General features: G+C 45.2%; 1 protein-coding gene across 1 annotated transcript in view; it reads right to left on the bottom strand.

Moving 5' to 3' along the window:
• Window positions 1-16,497, bottom strand: part of LDLRAD3 (low density lipoprotein receptor class A domain containing 3) — a gene marked incomplete at both ends in the record, with an annotated part of 99,056 nt that extends 82,559 nt beyond the window's left edge. Inside the window, one exon of the mRNA XM_079537427.1 lies at window positions 16,464-16,497. Coding sequence (XP_079393553.1) covers window positions 16,464-16,497 — 34 coding nt within the window. The remainder of the gene's footprint in view (window positions 1-16,463) is intronic.
• Window positions 16,498-17,304: the final 807 nt, after the last annotated feature.

Genomic DNA, 17,304 nt, shown 5'->3' with positions numbered 1-17,304 from the left:
AGAGGTTGAACCTTCCCACCAATATTCCATTGCATTCTGTTGTTGTGTGACAGATGGCAGCAAAGGGGCAGTCAGACAAATTGGTGTCTGACACGGAAGCGCACACAAAGCAAAGGTGTGGAACTGAATTTCTCCACAGGGAAAAAAACGCAGCCATTGACATTCATTGATGCTTGCTGAATGTTTATGGAGACCACAGTACAGTGAGGCAGTGCGTGGTGCATTTCAGCAGTGGTGACAGTGGGTCATCTCCTCGGGTGCAGATTTTCACGAGCACAACACGCAGGCTCTTGCTCATCCCTGGTGAGAGTGCGTAGCCACTGATGGTGACTGTGTTGAAAAACTGTGATTTGCAGTTGAGAATTTGTTCTATTAAACAGCATTATCATGCTCTTTGGATCAGTTGTTACCATGGAAATAAATAAGAGGCATTACTTTCAGAACAACCCAATTCCCATTCACCCAATGTGGCCCAGACAAGCCAAAAGGTTGGACACCCATGATAAGGACTGTGAGCTACGGATCTTCTTATTTTTAATATGAACAAAAGATTTCACTGTCCTTCAGCATGCATCCGATAAAAGAGGCGTTCTTCTCCGTAAACACTAACACTCCCCGACATCTGTCAGAGGGACTTAGCAGGACAGCTTCTCCAGGCACTGCAGCAGCAGAGCACAACAAGGCACACTGCCTAGCACAGGGATGGCCCTGCATCAAGCTTGGCACGCTGCTCCGCTCCCAGCGGCCCCAGCTGGCTCCTTCCCAACAGGCCTTTGCCCACCTGCATCGACAAGGGTGCTCAGCGTTCATCATAATGCGGACTAAACTCTTTGCACTTCAAGAACTAGAAACAACGAGGTTTGAGAAAGACATCAGCAACCCAGCTGCATTCCCCACTTCATGCTTGGAAGGAAGCCTTCAGCAGCTCACATTGATTCCACACAGATCTGGGCTCCTCTGACCCAGCGACTGGAGCACAAGGAAAGGGGAGAGCCAACCTCAGATGTAGCTTCCTTCAGCAATCAAGCCTCATTAATAATTTCACTGTTAATGGCTACATAAATGAAGTACGTGAAGAAGCAATTAGTTGTACAGTTACCCATTAAACCAAAAGCACTGCTCTTCCACTGTCTTTGCTTCCTGCTTAAGCCACAGGGCTTCCCATTTGTTCGTGGGACTAACACATGAAGGTCAATTAATAAACTGAATTCATTTAAGTTAAATGTATACCAGAAGAAAGGTAGAATGTGATTACTGTAGCTCTTTCCCATCCTCCTAACCTCATATGCAATTAACTTCCACATACTCAAACACAATGTAGTCTGTAACACAGAAAGGAAAGATTTGTGCACCTATTGCTTTGCTGCCAATTATATATATGGATATTTCTGACTCAGGAAGTTAACACAAAAAAATTACTTCTGACATTGATCCATGTTCTGTGGATTAGCTGAAAGAATATAAAGGGAAAACTAAGACACAGAAAATATAATGCAATGATAAATCTCACCCAGGACTCTAGCACCAAACACATCGTGGGCCTTAAGTGCCCTACACCACATTCACATCCTTTACATATGAAGCACAAGATGCAGCACAGCCAGGAACATAAACCATCCAGTAGCTCTTTAGATTTTGGCTGTACATCCTCCAGATTTCCCCAGGAAGTAAAAGGAAATATCTTAAGTATTGACTACAACAGAGCTGATAATTGTGTGGGGAAAAAAAAAAAAACCAACAAACTTTAACTGGAGTGTTATCAGCACCAAAACAATGGAGGTTAATTCCATATGCAAATCCAGTGAGGCAGGAAGGATGCCTCAACATGTCTGCAATACAACATTAACCCAAACACAGATGTCCTTAACTGATGATAGATGTTCTTCCTTTCCACTGAGGCTATTCATTTGATCAGCATCTTCCCTGTGGGATGCAATATGCTAATCCCAAAGCTGATAACAGGAAAGATTCACCCCATCAGTCAGATTTCAAGTGAGCCAACATGAGTTTCCATAGTTGGTTGGAGGGTGTAAAGTTAATACAAACAGAAATCCAGTGCCTACAGTGTTGCCTGGTGAAAAAGTTTCTCAGTTCCTCTAAAAATCCGATCCCAGTGATAAACATCCCTTTAGCAGCCACAAAGGCTCATTCCAAAGGCAGGAAGACCATTATGTCACCAAGACCGCTATCAACAAGGCAGCTTTGCAGCTTCATTACTGTCACTATTTGACATCCATCAGAAGTTTATCAGTACATTCCAGATAACCATGTAATCTTCAGGAAGGGCCAGAACACAGTGACAGCATGGGCTCAGGTACTCAGAATGGTATTTCTCATGAGGCCCAGGCAGAGCAAATTGTCACATCATCCACAGTGACTGCTGGAGGTGAGCGACTCCACAGCTTCTCTGGTATGTCAACAACTGTGGCTTGTTTTAGAAGCACTCTGTCAGCAGGAAGCACATGCTACCAGCGATGTTCTGTGATCAAACACTTACTTAGTGCCAACAAATCCGCATGGCAAGATGAAAATTAAGCTTCCTTCCACCAAATCACCCTCAACCAGAGCACAAAACTTGCCGCTGGGAACAGAAATTAAACTATTCCATCTCCACATACATCAGTCCTACTCATCCAGCATCTTCTCTCAATATCTTCTCCTGTTGCAAAGTCACTAGAATCACAGTGGTAAAAACCAGCACAGAATCAAACATTGTGCACATGAAAAATGAAGGTTTACGCCATAGTTGCTCAGGCCTTCTCAATTTCCTACCTACAGGAACTCACAATAAATCTTTCTGTGATTCTTTAAAAAAAAAAAAAACAAAAAAAACACAGCTTTAAGAACATACTGCACAGGTACATGGCTGCTCTCGATATCATAGCTGCAAGAAATTCAAGTCAAAACTCCCAGTTTTAACAAGTTCACTCGAAGTAAAAGCACCTTTTATGTCCAATTATTCTCTCCTTCCTCGGAAGAGAGGTGAGACTGACACTGTATGAACAGAACAAATTACAGCTGGCTAAAATGATTAACTTCTTTCCATTTCAATGAAATTTCATCTTTTGAAATTTGGGTTTAGAAACCTACATTTTTAAAGGAAACTTGCTGACTGGAAATGGAAGAAATGAAGTGATCTTGAGGAAATCCTGCAAAGCAGCTTAGTGACACTGATGTTCTTTCCAACCTTGTCATTTCAATGAAATTTAAAGACACAAGAACACCTGAAGAAAAAAAGATTCACCTCTGAGAATCAGGCTGTGAATACCCCCTCATACTCACACACAGCAGCTTAAAACAGAGCAAATCTAATGAAATATATCCACATATTCATTCAAAGAAAAGGAGAATCCAAGCCCCCAAAAAAGTAGAAAAAAAGTAACACAATAATTCTCAATACGCTTAATTTAGAGCTAAATCTATTTGGAATCTATGGACACTCATGGGAAAAAAAAACCAACCAACTAAAATTAAAAAGTAACATATTCCTTTCTAATCTGCTGGGTAATCCAGACTCAGAACACGTGCTCCTGGAGACGTGTGCTATTTATTAGGACTTAGCAGCACCTTTAAGAAGGATTCATATGGCTGAACTGTGCACATTCTCAGGTAAAGACAATGTCCTGAACTAAAACTGATCAGAAGACGCCATGATCGAAGTCCTGTTGTACTCACCTATCTTTGAAATGTACAATACACTCATAAAAGGGAGAAAAGCTTACAGTAGCACGTGGGGATAAACAGTCTTTCCCCTTTTCCATGTCTCATTCCTAGGCCTGTAAAATTGTCATGTTGCACTGTTTCCCTACCTTTATTTTATCTCCTATCCTACACAGTATATTTCCTCATGTTTATTTTATTCCGTATCCTACACAGCACAGAGACTATCCTGTGTTAATAAAAGCAAGAACCACCTATTTTCCCAGATGTCTAGTTTAAAGTTCCCCCCTCCAGTGTCTGAATTGGTGCCAGAAAAAGAACCTGCCATTCTCCACACTGGGTGATTGGAAGCACTTGCTGTCTGGCTCATAGGAAATGCTGACCGCAAGGAAGGACAACCTGCATCATTCCAAATGCTCATGATGGATGCTATGATGATATGAGCAAAATGAAACTACCACCGACATCCACTCCCAAATGAAGAATTTCCACTTTGATGGAAAACCATCAAAAACTACATGATTCAAAGGAGTGATGTTCAAGCTACCAGTGAAGCAGCCTTCACAGACAAGCTTATCAACACAACAGCATCAGATCAAAAGAGGACACCTTTAGTCACTCAGAGCACCAGCAGGAACCAACGTATCAGTGCACAAGAAGTGTCTCTACCCGAACAAGTCAGGGAGCAGAAGTGGCTGACAGCAAAGGTGTGTGCTACTCACACAGGCCTGAGCCTCCCACTCCAGCCCTTCAAGAACACGTCGTAAACATCACAAAAAAATCCACAACTCCATTTCATGCTGTTTGCCTCATTCTTTCTGCAAGCTCCCTTGGCTTTATTGTGGCCCGGGGCAAAGAATCCCTGGAAGAAGGCAGCACAGGCACAACTCTCCGTGAGGCATCAGCCAAAGCAGCTAAGTGCAGCTGACAGGGGAAGCGTACCATTTCCTAGTGTCCTACTTACCAAATCAATCAGAAACCAACTCCAGCAATTAAGTAGTAATGAATTATTGATACCACTCACTTCAGGGAACTGAGCACTTACCAGCATTTATGAAACTAAAGAAACTGAGGTGGTATCACCATTTTGAGCTGGGCAGAAAGGCCAACAGCAAACAATCTACTTAATGTCAAGCACTGTCAAGGATCACCATTATCTCCAGGACGTTGTCTCAGCCCTGTCTGTACATGAGCACAGACCACCTTGATTTATATTCCACTCTACCCATTTGTAAAAAAAAAAAAAACGTGCTCCACGTACAGAATTGAGTCATTTCAGTAACCACCACCTCTTACTACTTTTTCAGAGGAGAAAAAAAAAGGAAAAAGATGACTGTGTTCAAAGGAAAGGGCAGTAGGAAGGAAGCTAGGGGAAAAAAAAAAAAAAAAAAGAAAAAAAAACACATCAAAAATGTGATCTACAACATGTGCTCAGTAGCAGGATTTGCCCTGAGGAAGCAAAGGTGGTCTCAAAGCCTTACTACTTTAAGACACTTGAAGTCTACACATAGCTTGCCTCCAAGTTAGCTAATCTTTTTGCCAATGCAAATAAATTCAACTACAAGCTCAGCAGAAAGCCAAGGAATCCAGTCATGATTCAAAACACTCTTACAGTCACTTCAGGTTGTCAGTAGTACCACCAAGGAACATTTCCATCACTGATGCATAGGAGTAATCTAGGAAACAGAACTCTCTACTCCTACCACACTTCCCACCTGTATTTTCCACTGATGCCATTGTTTACTTGCTATTAGAAAACAGACAGGGTGTCATGCACATTCATCTCACATCGTGCTCTCCAACCTGCCCCTTACCAATCCTACATCAGGCACACTAAGCCAACAGCCCTACATGCTGCCTACACACAGTTACTGCAGTCTCACACTTCTGGAGCCTTCACCACCACCAGCAGTTCTACAGTCAGGGCAGACACAGACTCAGCTGTCAAACTGGCAGCCGTATCTCATCTGACCCAGGTTAAACAACACACGGTGTAATGTCAGCACGTCAGCTCCTAATCCTTTCCCTGGCAGGAATGCCAGTGATTGTGAGCTTCAGGAGGAGGAAGATGAATGTCAGTGCTTCTGACACAGCCCAGCCTCACCAACAGGATCCTTTACAGGAAAGGGCAGCTTTTAGGATGGAATCTGAGAAGACCAGAGAGAGGATTCAGCCCCACCACAGATGTCTCATATGATCACATTACTCTGCTTTCCTTGGCTTCAGTTTTCTTTATCTGTTAATGATTACTAATGCTCTCCAATCCCACGGGAATGCTGCAGGCATCCATAATTTATGTTTCCGTGCTGCTCAGATTCTAAGGAGATGGGTACCTGAAGACATATACTGATCAGTAGCTTTCCAAATATATAAACTGCTTTTTAGAGAACATCATTAAAAAAAAAAAAAAAAAAAAAAAAGCAAAGTATCAGTATCAAAGGCCCACAGCCGTATCTTGAATAATTCATTCATCAGTAGTAAACAAGCAAAGACATATGCAGAAATCTTTGAGCAAGTATGCAGCTAATACCCCGTTCAGGGACTCTGATTAGAACGCAGGCAGGCCCAGCTGTAACAGAACAGATCAGGGAGGTGATCATCCCTCTGTACTCAGCACTGCTAAGGCTGCATCTTAAGTACTGTGCTCAGTTTTTGGCCACTCTCCATTAAACATTGAGAATCTGAAGTATGTCAAAGAAGAGCAACAAAGCTGGTGAGGTGTCTGGAGCACAAGTCTTATGGGTAGCAGCTGAGGGAATTGGGATTGTTCAGTCTGGAGAAAAGGAGGCTCAGGGGTGACATTACTGCTCTCTACACAGACCTGAAAGGAGGTTGTGGTGAGGTGAGGGTCGGCCTCTTCTCCTCTGTAATACTGATAGCATGAGAAGGAATGGCTTTAAGTTGCACCACCAGAGGTTCAGGTTGGATATGAAGAAAAATTTCCTCTCAAACGATGATACTTTGGAACAGGCTGCTCAGGGAGATGGTGGAATCATCATCCCTTAAGGTTTTCATAGAAAGGGTAGATACAGTATGCAGGGACGTGCTTTGGTGAGCATGGTGGTACGATAGGCTCACAGCTGGACTGGGAAATCTTTGTGGCTTTTTCCCCTCCTTATATGATTCCATGAATGACACATCCCCAAAGCCCTGCTGCTCAACATCCAACCAAACTCAGCTCACAGCAACTCTAGAGGTAAACCCCGGAATCTAGCCATTTCAAAGCACTGTTGGTATGGAAATTAACTATCCTCTTTTACTTGCCCACAAAGGGGCTCAGGGCTCAACAGGAACTCCTGGTATGGTGCTCATTTTTGTTTTTCTCTTGTATGCATACACTGACCTTTGTTTAATGCTGAGGGTGCTTCACGGGAGGAGAAGAAAGGAACAACTTAAGAAACTTGCTTAAAAACAGACTAGGAATCTGTATGTTTCATCTTCTCCAAAATGATTTTGCCTTGGAAACATGCAATGACAAGCTCTTGGTACAGCTGCTTATTATACCAAGGGTTGAATTTTGACAGCTGAGCTTGCTCTCACTCAAAGCATTCTCTAACCAAAACAGGCACTACAGCATTTCAATAATACACTTTTTCCAAAACAAAAGGACAATTCACTCCTTCCAGAATGAGCTAAACAACGCTGGAATACCTACGGAGTCTATGCCTAGTTAGTTTTCCTACAGCAAGAAGCAGCTTGGAGTTCTTGAGCCTGCAAATCTTGCCCTCAATAGTGCAGTGAGCTGGGTGTTTGGAAGGAGTGCTCTGTGTCTCCAAAGCCACTTTCCCTTTGAGGTATCTCCTATCAGGCATGTTTCCTGTTCAAAACAGAGATAACCACCAGATACCTCAGAAATCACATAGGTTTAATTTTTACAGGAGCTGACAGCTCTCATGGAGGTCTCTTCAGGCTCCACATAGATCTAGAGGAAGTTACACTGATTGGTTCTTAAAACAAGAAAGTCTGTTCACCAAGGTGGGCTGCCCAACTTTGCACCTGTTGATGAGCAAACAAATGAAGCAGGGAGAAAAAAAGAAAGAAAAAAAAATCAGCCAAATTGTGCTCTGCAGGCTGAACAGTTTCCCCATAGGACTGTTTATGGCAGTCAACAGGCAAGATTCAGCCTCAGTTAGGACAAGAATATCCTGCCAGTGAACAAAACTGCTTTTTATATTTTCAGATATTATTTCTTTCAGCTAATTGGCTATTAAGCTCCGATAAGGTGGACATTTATCTCCAGATAACACAAGAAAATTGGAAAGTAAGCAGCCTGAAGCTACCCTGAAGACTGTTAACCAAATAGCAAGCCAGAGCTCCATTAAAACAATTCATTAGGAAACCTATGTCATCCCTTGGCAGATTTTCAAGGATCCCATTAGAAATTTTAAGGATACCCTATCTGATTAGTCACTGAAGTCTACTACTGAACTCATTTGTAAATAGAGAGTCCTTAACATTGAAAGCCTGAAAGTATTCCAAAGCTGCTTCAAAAAACTAGAACAGAAATGTCCACTGTCTCTAATATGCAGAATTTTGTAGAAGAAAGGCAGAAACTTTCTATACCATCTACAAGTCGAGACTGATGACAAGGTATAGCTGTGCAAAACAACATCATCAAGTGCCACGAAACCTGGGTGGTCTCTGCTAGTGTAACTAAGAGACAAACACCGGGATAAGTCATCTCGGAAGAGCAAACACTCAGGAGCCCTGAATCACTGGCTCTCCACGAAGCATCTACCTCTACCTCAGTTGTTGAAAACAACAAGCTTTTCACAGAAAGGTCCCTTAAAGTTGCAGTGCAAAGAGGAAATTATATGATTTATAATATCTATGTTTTATAACATTTTGTTTCTCCATTTAAGGAAAATTGCAAGGAGGAAGACAAACTGCTGTCGTGCTCTTCTCCTTAATGGACAGATAATTCAAGTGTTAAAAAAATCCCTGCAACTATTCTTTTTGGAAGGCAAAGGTTGCAATCAAAAATGCTTAAAAAAGCAATGTGTGACACTGTCAGCAATCCTGGTATGAAAAAAGGAGCTGGCATCACTCTACCTCAAGCTTGTAATACAGAAATTAACATCCTTCATCAAAGATTTTTTAGGGTAAAATTGATACTGCTTACTGATTTGCAAGATTGTGAAGTTTATGAGTAATGCTAGAAAGTCTCCTAGCATTGTCATTTTTATCTCACTGGTACTCAATCAATGCTCCAGTCACATCTCATTGATCTTTGGTCATAAGTGCACTCCTGACTGGTTCATTGTGCTTTCTGGTCCTTCCTCAAAGAAGTGAAAAGAAATCAATTCCTGAAGCTCACTTACTGCCTGCAGATCTGTGGAGGGGCTGCTGGTCAAACTGACTGCAGAAGGACCAATATTTGTGGTTTGCTTTACAGTTAATAGGCTGAAAAATTTCAGGGCATGCTTCTCTCACACCTTCATGCTTACTGATATCCAAAGCCACTGGAATCCCAAGAGAGAACACGCGAAACAAGTGGAGGTAGATCTGCCTTCAGAAAGGCTTAGGAAAGAGAAATTTCTTAGAGAATGTAAATTAGGATTACACCAGGACTTCATTAAATACAAGGCAGGTTTAACACGCCAGACCTCAGTTACATGGTACAGTGAATGGTCTATTCATTTAAAAGTTCAGCATGCTTTTGGTTTTGTTTTTCACACAATTCTACCTGCTATTCCACACAGGCTTTGATTTCACCCATAATCCTGGGTTTTAAATTCAGCCAGCACTTCATTAAGGCATGTAACCAGCATCAGCCCATGGATTTTTTTCTGTCCCTCTCCACTTTCTTTCCACCTTTCAAAAGGTCGTCTTCAAAGAAAGAAACAGAACTATTTTGAGTCTGAATAGGCTGCAATCAACACAAACACACTGCCGTTGCTCCTGTTAGCCAATTCTGAATTACGTCTAATTAGTTTAATGACATAGTCTTTTAAAACTGATTAAGCAGTAAGTACAGTTCTTCCAGACTCTGGGATCTGCCAAGCGCCCTTCCCATTCTGCCAGCCTGAGCAAATCTTGATCTCTGCATCTGTATTGTGTTTTTTCCAGTTACCCAAACAAGCAAAGCTGCAGACTGTTTCATATGACGCCAAGTCCTTGGTAAGACATGTTTCTTATCAGGGCTCCTGTCGTGGAAGGTTTCAGTCTCCCGCCCTCAAGACCAGCATCCTGACAAGCTACAAAGAACCCTGGACCTCTCAGGTAGATAGCTGCTCTCCTCAAGGCAAGAAGTGTGTGCACTTCAGGCTCCAGTCAGACCATCTATTCACCTTAGTGGCCCCCACTCCTACCCAGCTCTTGATCTGCATGTTTTCAGCCACAGCCACAAAAGCAGCAACTTGTGCCACGGACAGGAGCTGGAACAGCCAGCCACAAGAGCTGCTTTCCTTTGAAGCTCATTGCCATTGCTGCAACGTATTTCTTTTGGAGCTTTTAAGTGGTGAGTCTATTAACGTACCTGTCCATGAAGAACTGATGTGCTTTGGCACCTCCAGCAAAGTAGGGCTACTACACAAATTTAACAATGTGAGGAACTGTTCTGGCACATTTTGTATTGATCTCCCCAGCGGTGAGCTGCCAACACTGACAACACATTTAGCCATCTGTGCACACACACCCCGCATTGGGGGCAAGTAAATATTAACTGAACTTCATATATGACCACTAAGAAATTCAAAAGTTTGCTCAAGAGGCACAATGCACATATAAAATTGCATCAAGAACCCATTGAGACCAAGACCTCAGCAACCTGCTGTAGCCAAACAGCACCTTCCAAGCTCAGTCACAGCAGTAAGCCACACAGCCCACGGCTGGGCCTTACCATGGCACAGCTGAGCAGTAGGTAAGGGAAAAATAGATAAAAAAGGGCAAGTTTAGCAGCACAAGGGCGTCCTACATGTCTAAATGTCCTTTATCAAGTGATGTGTCACTTTCCACCAAATACACAAGAAGTGATCCAAGCCTAAGGAAAAAAAAGATGAAGTGGACCACAAGGTTCAGTAAAAAAAGAGGTGTAAGCAACAGGACTATAGGTTGCCAGCTCTTTCCTTTGCCTTGTAAGAGGAGAAAAAAAAAGTGCAACTTGCCAATTACATTGATTTTTATTATTATGTCTATTTGTGTCTTTATTACATTTCATGTTTTGCTAAACCTGAAACTCCTCTGTTTGAAGAATCTTAATGACAAACGAAAAATCTTCACTGTAACAAAAAGAAGTATTGAACAAAAAGAACAGAAAGGAAAAACAGGGATGAATAGCCGAGAAGAATTCATAGTGTCAAGAGAATCTTACCTTGCACCCAGCTCTTCCCAGCAAAACAGAACATTTCAAAGACATGAGGAATTCTGAACCTCGGAAACATGCCTGTAGTTACCTGTAAGATATCGCTCCTGACTAAAACAGGGATCCACAGTACTAACAGCATAAATGAAAGCTGCTAGGGAGAGTTGGTGTCCAGAAGAACTCCAAATCCAACTGTTTATATCGGTAAAAGGGAAAAAAAATCCAGAACAGCACACTTCAACCATCTTCAGTGCAAGCACTTCCTAATCTTTAATAAACTAAGCCTCACAGGCTGCAACACTCATTTTAGGTGGGAACACCACACAGGGTGAGGACCTCCCCAAACCAACCCCTAATCCGAAAAGATCCTGCCCACAGGTTCAAGCTTCACTCACTTTAAGAGTTTTGCTGCCACATCCCCTTCCACTCATCAGGTCAGGTCCCTGACCACTACAGAATATATCACACAGCAACTTGTGCAACTTTCTACTCACACCCAAAAAGCAGCTTTACTGAATGTGTTCTGATCATGCCCAGATCCACAGCTGCTCAGGTGACTGCAGGAGGAAGGCTTAAGAACCACAAAAGAGGCGGCTCTGACCAGCAGCCCTCCTGCAGGATCCTTTCATTACTATTTCACTCATCCAGGCCATTTTGGTTACCTGCCCACATCGCTCCCATCCTGCAGCAGACCTCTCACGCTAATAGGAAGTACCTTCCACTTCTCAAACTTTTGAGGACATGTTTTTGTGGGCTGCAGCTAAATTAGACACCTAACTTCACGAGTTTCTTTGCAGTCAAGAGATGGCTATCTGTGGTGGCAGCTGAGAACAAGAAAGAACAGAGACCAGTGGCTCTGTTCAGATACCTCCTGACGTTTCACATGTGCAAATCAAAATACAAACACACACCAGAAACAACCAGCATTTCAGCACCTTCTCCCTTTAAAGAGCTTTTCAGTCTCAGTGGCCAACTCTGCACGCAGCGTAAGGTTGGCTTGAACTCGTCTCTCCTCTGACAGTTGTACATCTGTGTGAGAGGCTTCCAAGAGGAAAAAACCAACACAGCAGACTCAAGCAAGAAGACCAAGCTACCGCAGTGTAGCAAGTTTTTACATGTCCTACAAGCATCTGGATACACACTTGCAGCCCACGCCAAATGCAGTGCAAAATTCACAGCCCGTATCTCTCATTGACCATATATTTAAGCTAAAAGTTTCATTGCAAGAGAGGCTAATTTAGTTAAATGTGTTCCAGCAGAACTCTTTGCCTTTTTTTTTCTTTAAACACATACAAGCTCTCTCTTGAAAATTCTTCAGCATCCAGTAAATTCAGGATAAACTGATTACACTAATGGCTGACTATAAAATTACCCTCAGCCATGATCTACTTACATTGCAGGCAAAAGGCAGTCCGTCATTCAGCGTTTCATTTTAGAGACACCTTAAAATGCATCTCATCATTAAAACTGGTTTCACTTGAAATACTTCATTCTGTATCTTAGCATATCCTATTAGGAGATCTTGCCTGAGCAAGAGTTTTGCTTTAATACTTAAAAAAAAAAAAAAAAAAAAAAAAAAAAGAAAGAAAACAAAACCCACTAAAACAAAAACAATTGCGAAGACATCAGATCTTTCTCATTTCTCATCTTCCAAACCTACCCACTGACAATGGCATAGTTTCTACATCAAGGCTCAGAAAACACCAGCTTCAGTAGCCCTGGCAGTGCCTCCTACCAAAGGTAGGACATCACAGCCTGCCTGCGACAGACAGGGCGACCTAACAACGACAGCCTGCAAGGCTTCCCACCACTTCATTAAAATCATCGTCAGCTTCCACAACATTGAGGATGCTGAAAATGAGAGCGCTGCCATCATCACTGAGGACCTCATGCTATGGATTTTTCAGGCCCGTTACATGACTGCCTTCTGCCTGCGCAGACAGAGGGCAACCACAGGACAGAACATCACAGAAGCTGCTCTGTGAGATTTACTGGCTTTAAAAAACAAAGCCTGTGTGTAGGTGATAAAACCTTGCCTCAGCCCTTCCTGGCCAAACAGGGATGTTTGAACCTCTACTCATCCCATCCTGCTGTCTGAGAAGCCATCAGCTCTGTAAGCAGCCTCCCAGATTTATGACAAGTGAAGCTGTTTTACTCCTCACCTGGGAGATAATCAACAAACAAATGGAAGCAGGATGCTGGATTGCTGTTGTCACAATAAACATGTTATACTATCACCACAAAATCCTTTCATCCAAAGAGCATGCTAGTCTCTTGGTGTATCAGATACTGCAGGCTGACGGTAGGCTTCAGACATTTTATTTCACATTTGTACAAGGGGTGCATTTTGACAGTCTACTTTATAGCTAACAATCTCCACTTCCTACCATGATACGTGACTGCAAGACTGCAATCAGGCCGTTACCCCCAACTGGGTGTTGGCAGCACCCAATGTTTCTGATAGCAAACAACAGAGTACGGTACCAACCACCTAAAAAGGAAGTCTTGAGCAAACAAACATCAAATGCCCTGTAGCCAGATGTGGAGCTTTTCCTTGACGCAGCACCCCTCAGCTGCTCTCACTACAGCAAATATCCAGCACCTCTCATGTATCGCTTCTCTCTCCTATTGGTTTGCCGAGATGGGAGCTTCCTCACTTGCCAAAGCTGCTACAGGAATCCTTGTTCATCACCCACACATCAAAGCGCTGCAACAGTCTGCAGTTTGCACACGTAATGGAACAGGAAAAATTGTGGTTGTTGAAGCAACAGACCTGGTTTAGAAGTTTTTAAGAGGTTGCATCAAGAATACAAAACAAGCATGCTGTATACACAGGACAGACATGCCTCCAAGTAGAGTGCTTTCCTTGCTCCCTTTATTTATACAGCAGTGGAGCAGAATGGTACTCAACAGCACTCCTCAGCTCCCATGCAGAATATGAGGGTTTTCAGCAAAGAAATCCAATGGAAGCAATACCTCAACATCAGTACAAATGAAGACCAGCACAGGGAAATCTTAGGTATTCCCTTTGCAGTGTACCAAAGCTTTAAGCTAGCGAGGATTACACCACGCAGATTATTAATGCAGTAACATAACCCTTTGAGCAGCTTCCATCCCTGCTCAGTTTTGGGGATGTTATGGTTTTTTCAGACTTTTGAAATGTAGTAGCGAATTGTGATGACAGCACACATGTGGTCCTGCATGTTTATGCTTTCTGTGAAACAAGGTCTTGATCCCAACAGCACAAGTGCGAAAGACAGGAGGGAGCCGACACAAACCTTCCCCCTAAAACTGAGCTAGCTGAGCGTATTTTAGGAAGTATAACATCTATACATCATATACTGCTTATACATCAGAACAATCTTTACACTGGACTGTGATATCCTAGAGACCACGTGTAGGAATTCCAGCTATGCACTGCACTCTGACTCTCCAGCAGGTTGAAGACTGACATTTTTAAGACCTACTTCAGATCTAAAACAGGAACAAGTTTTGTAGTTGTCAGAAAAAAAGCAATCTTCCTTAACCTGATGATGTTCTTACAGCCCGAGATGGTAACTGCAATCCCTGAAGGACCTAACCCGCATTCAGGAACCCTTGAGCTGCCTTGGAGCCATGAGAAGTGCTGGGAACAGGGTCAGAGCATGGCAGAGTGGAGTGCTACCTGGGCACGTGAAGGTGTGAGAGCTCAGTGGGACCTGAAATGAGGCATAGCTTGAAAAAAAGAAAGGAATAAAATTGGGGAGCTCTTTTACTGGGAGCAGAGGTTATGGCTGGAGATAAGACAGTCTCCTTCTGATCAGCTGTCAGCCTCATATACATTCACCCTGTACATAGCATAGGTAAAACCTTTCCCGTTCAGATAAGGTCTTTCAGGATCAAAAGTGACATTTGATCTATTAAGAAAAGATGTAAATAAAATATCAAACTTTGCCTTGCAAATCTCCACTGATGCAATCCCAGCTATTTCTGCAACAGGAACAACTGTTAGACACAGACTTGAATCACTGTTTATTTTCTGTTAGTTGACACTGACCCCCAGGGCTTCAAAGTTTCCGATCCATACCCAAAAAAGACTCAAAAGGAAAGAAATTCTTTCAGGAGTTATCAAAACTAAAAGGCCAGGCAAAGACAAGCCAGTTCTCCCTGTGGGAAGGTTATGGGGCTGCCAAAATATACAGGGGAAGGAACATTTTAAACAAAAATCCCAAAGATCCAATACATGAATGTTCAAAATAGAAAATGCATTAAAAATAACAATAAAAAAGGTTTCAGAAAGCTCTTTGCATCGGCTCCAAAGCAAGCCAGAGTCACTGGTTAAATAACTGCAGCGGAACTCTTGTGCAAGAAGGGCAGAGCTCAGCGTGCAAGGCTCCCAGATGGGAAACAGGCCTGTGAGGGGTGGGCTGTGGGACTGCCGTGCTCAGGTGGGGGGGTGGGCTGTGGGACTGCCGTGCTCAGGTGGGGGGGTGGCAGCTCCAAGGCCCCACGCTAAGCCCAGTGTGTTCACTCACGTACACGCGGCACATGGAAACGTGTGCCTTGCTAGGAACACTGGTGAAGTGCAGGCCACGTTACTGTGTTATGGAACTTAACGAGGAAGAAAGCATCACAACAAAGATAAACAAACCCAGGCTTTGCCTGAAGGTTTCCAAATAAGGAACAGCTGAAATAATTTCAAAAAGCCTACACAAACCTACAGAGCAGCCACACACGCTGCACACGCAGCTGGCAAGTACGTGACTCTGAAACACTGCAGGTCCCACTGCACCTCTCCTTCTTCCTGCCCATAGAACCAAAGTTATATCATGGAATCTGTGAAACTTAAAAAACCTTAATGACAACAAATACTCTTCAATAAGAAGAAAAAAGAACATTCCGCTTTACAATCCAAACTCTGCTACTGCGTGCCATCGTTCCATCTGCACGGAGCGATTCCCGTGCGGGCAGCAGTACGAAGTCGGCTACCCTCCTTTCCGGGCAAGAGTCCGCTAGGACCGAGCAGCAGCACCAATCACGCCCGCAGCACGGCCGCACGGCACGCCGGCAGCTCGCTGACTTTGACAGCCGCTGACCGCGGGGGTGTAAAAGTTTACCGAAGGAAGAGTTAGTGGCGCAGCCCACCCAGCAGCCCAGACGAGGCGGGGCAGCTCGGCGGGGCCCGGGCCGCTCCCGAACGGCTCCACGCCCGGCGCCGAGCAAGGCACCGCCTCGCCCACCCGCTGGCCGCCCCCAGCCCGAGCCCGCCCCGAGGGGAGGCCGGGACGGGCGCGCGGCCCCGCCGCGGGCGGCCCCCACCGCCTCGGCCCGCCCGGAGGTGGGGAAGCGTAGGGGAGGGGAGAGCAGAGGAGAGGAGGGGAGGGGAGGCCGGAGGCCCCCGGCTCACCGGGCGCCGCCGGGAGGCGGGGGCGGACGCGAGGCCCCGCGCCCTCCCCCGCCGCGCCGAGCACGCCCCCTCGCCGCCGGGCAGCGCCCCGGGACGGCCCGCGCCCGCACTCACCCGCCGAGCCCAGCAGCAGCCACAGCAGCCACATGGCCTCGGCGCCGGCCGCTCCGCAAACTTCGGGGCTGCTCCGCCGGCCCGGCCCCGACGGAGGAGCCTGCGGCCGGGGCGGCGGGCGGGGAGGCGGGGGAGGGCCCGGGGCGGCGCCCGCCGCCGCCCCGCCCCCGCCGGACGCCCCTGCCCGGCCGAGGCCGCCGCCCGCGGGTCGCGCCCGGCCTCGCCGCCCCCTAGGGCGGGGAGCGGAACTGGCGCCGCGGAGGGATCGCGGGCCTCGCGCCTCGCCCCGCCCTGGCGGCGGGTGGCGGCCGGGGGCCGCGCGCGGTGGAGCGTGGCGGGGGGCCGGAGCTCGGCCCGCGGCTCGTGCTGCGCTCTGGCGCTCGGCACCCTCGCGAAGCTCCGACACCCGCCATTCGGGAAGCTGAAATTGCGGCTCGGCCTTGAACCCGCTGGGCTTCAGCAGCAGGGAGGAGAGGGCCTTCTTCTAAGCAACGTTAATTTTCAGTATATAATGACCGAGAGCGCAGAAAGCCGCGTTAGCTCGTGAGCCGTCCGCTTTTATGGGCAAATTGCTATCTCTTCATTAAGCGGTACCTCTTGGTTGTAAAGTATTCCCCCGCGTGCGGCAGTGCAGAAGTGGATCTGCATGCCTGCAGAATAAAGTTCAGCTCTTTCAAAAGCTTGCAGCCTGTGTTTAATAGCTGAAGAGAAGGGCTTAGCGCGTATGTTATTTTAGCTGAGAATTAAAGCGGGTTTGTAGCAGTAAAAAGCTGCTAAATGGCTTCTAAAACTGCTCAGCTCATCTGCACAGAAATACCGTTTAGACAGAATTCTTACAATT

The sequence above is a fragment of the Tetrao urogallus genome (assembly GCF_951394365.1).
Source record: "Tetrao urogallus genome assembly, chromosome: 6".
In the NCBI taxonomy this organism is placed as follows: domain Eukaryota; kingdom Metazoa; phylum Chordata; class Aves; order Galliformes; family Phasianidae; genus Tetrao; species Tetrao urogallus.
This window is presented reverse-complemented; position numbering and strand designations above follow the sequence as displayed.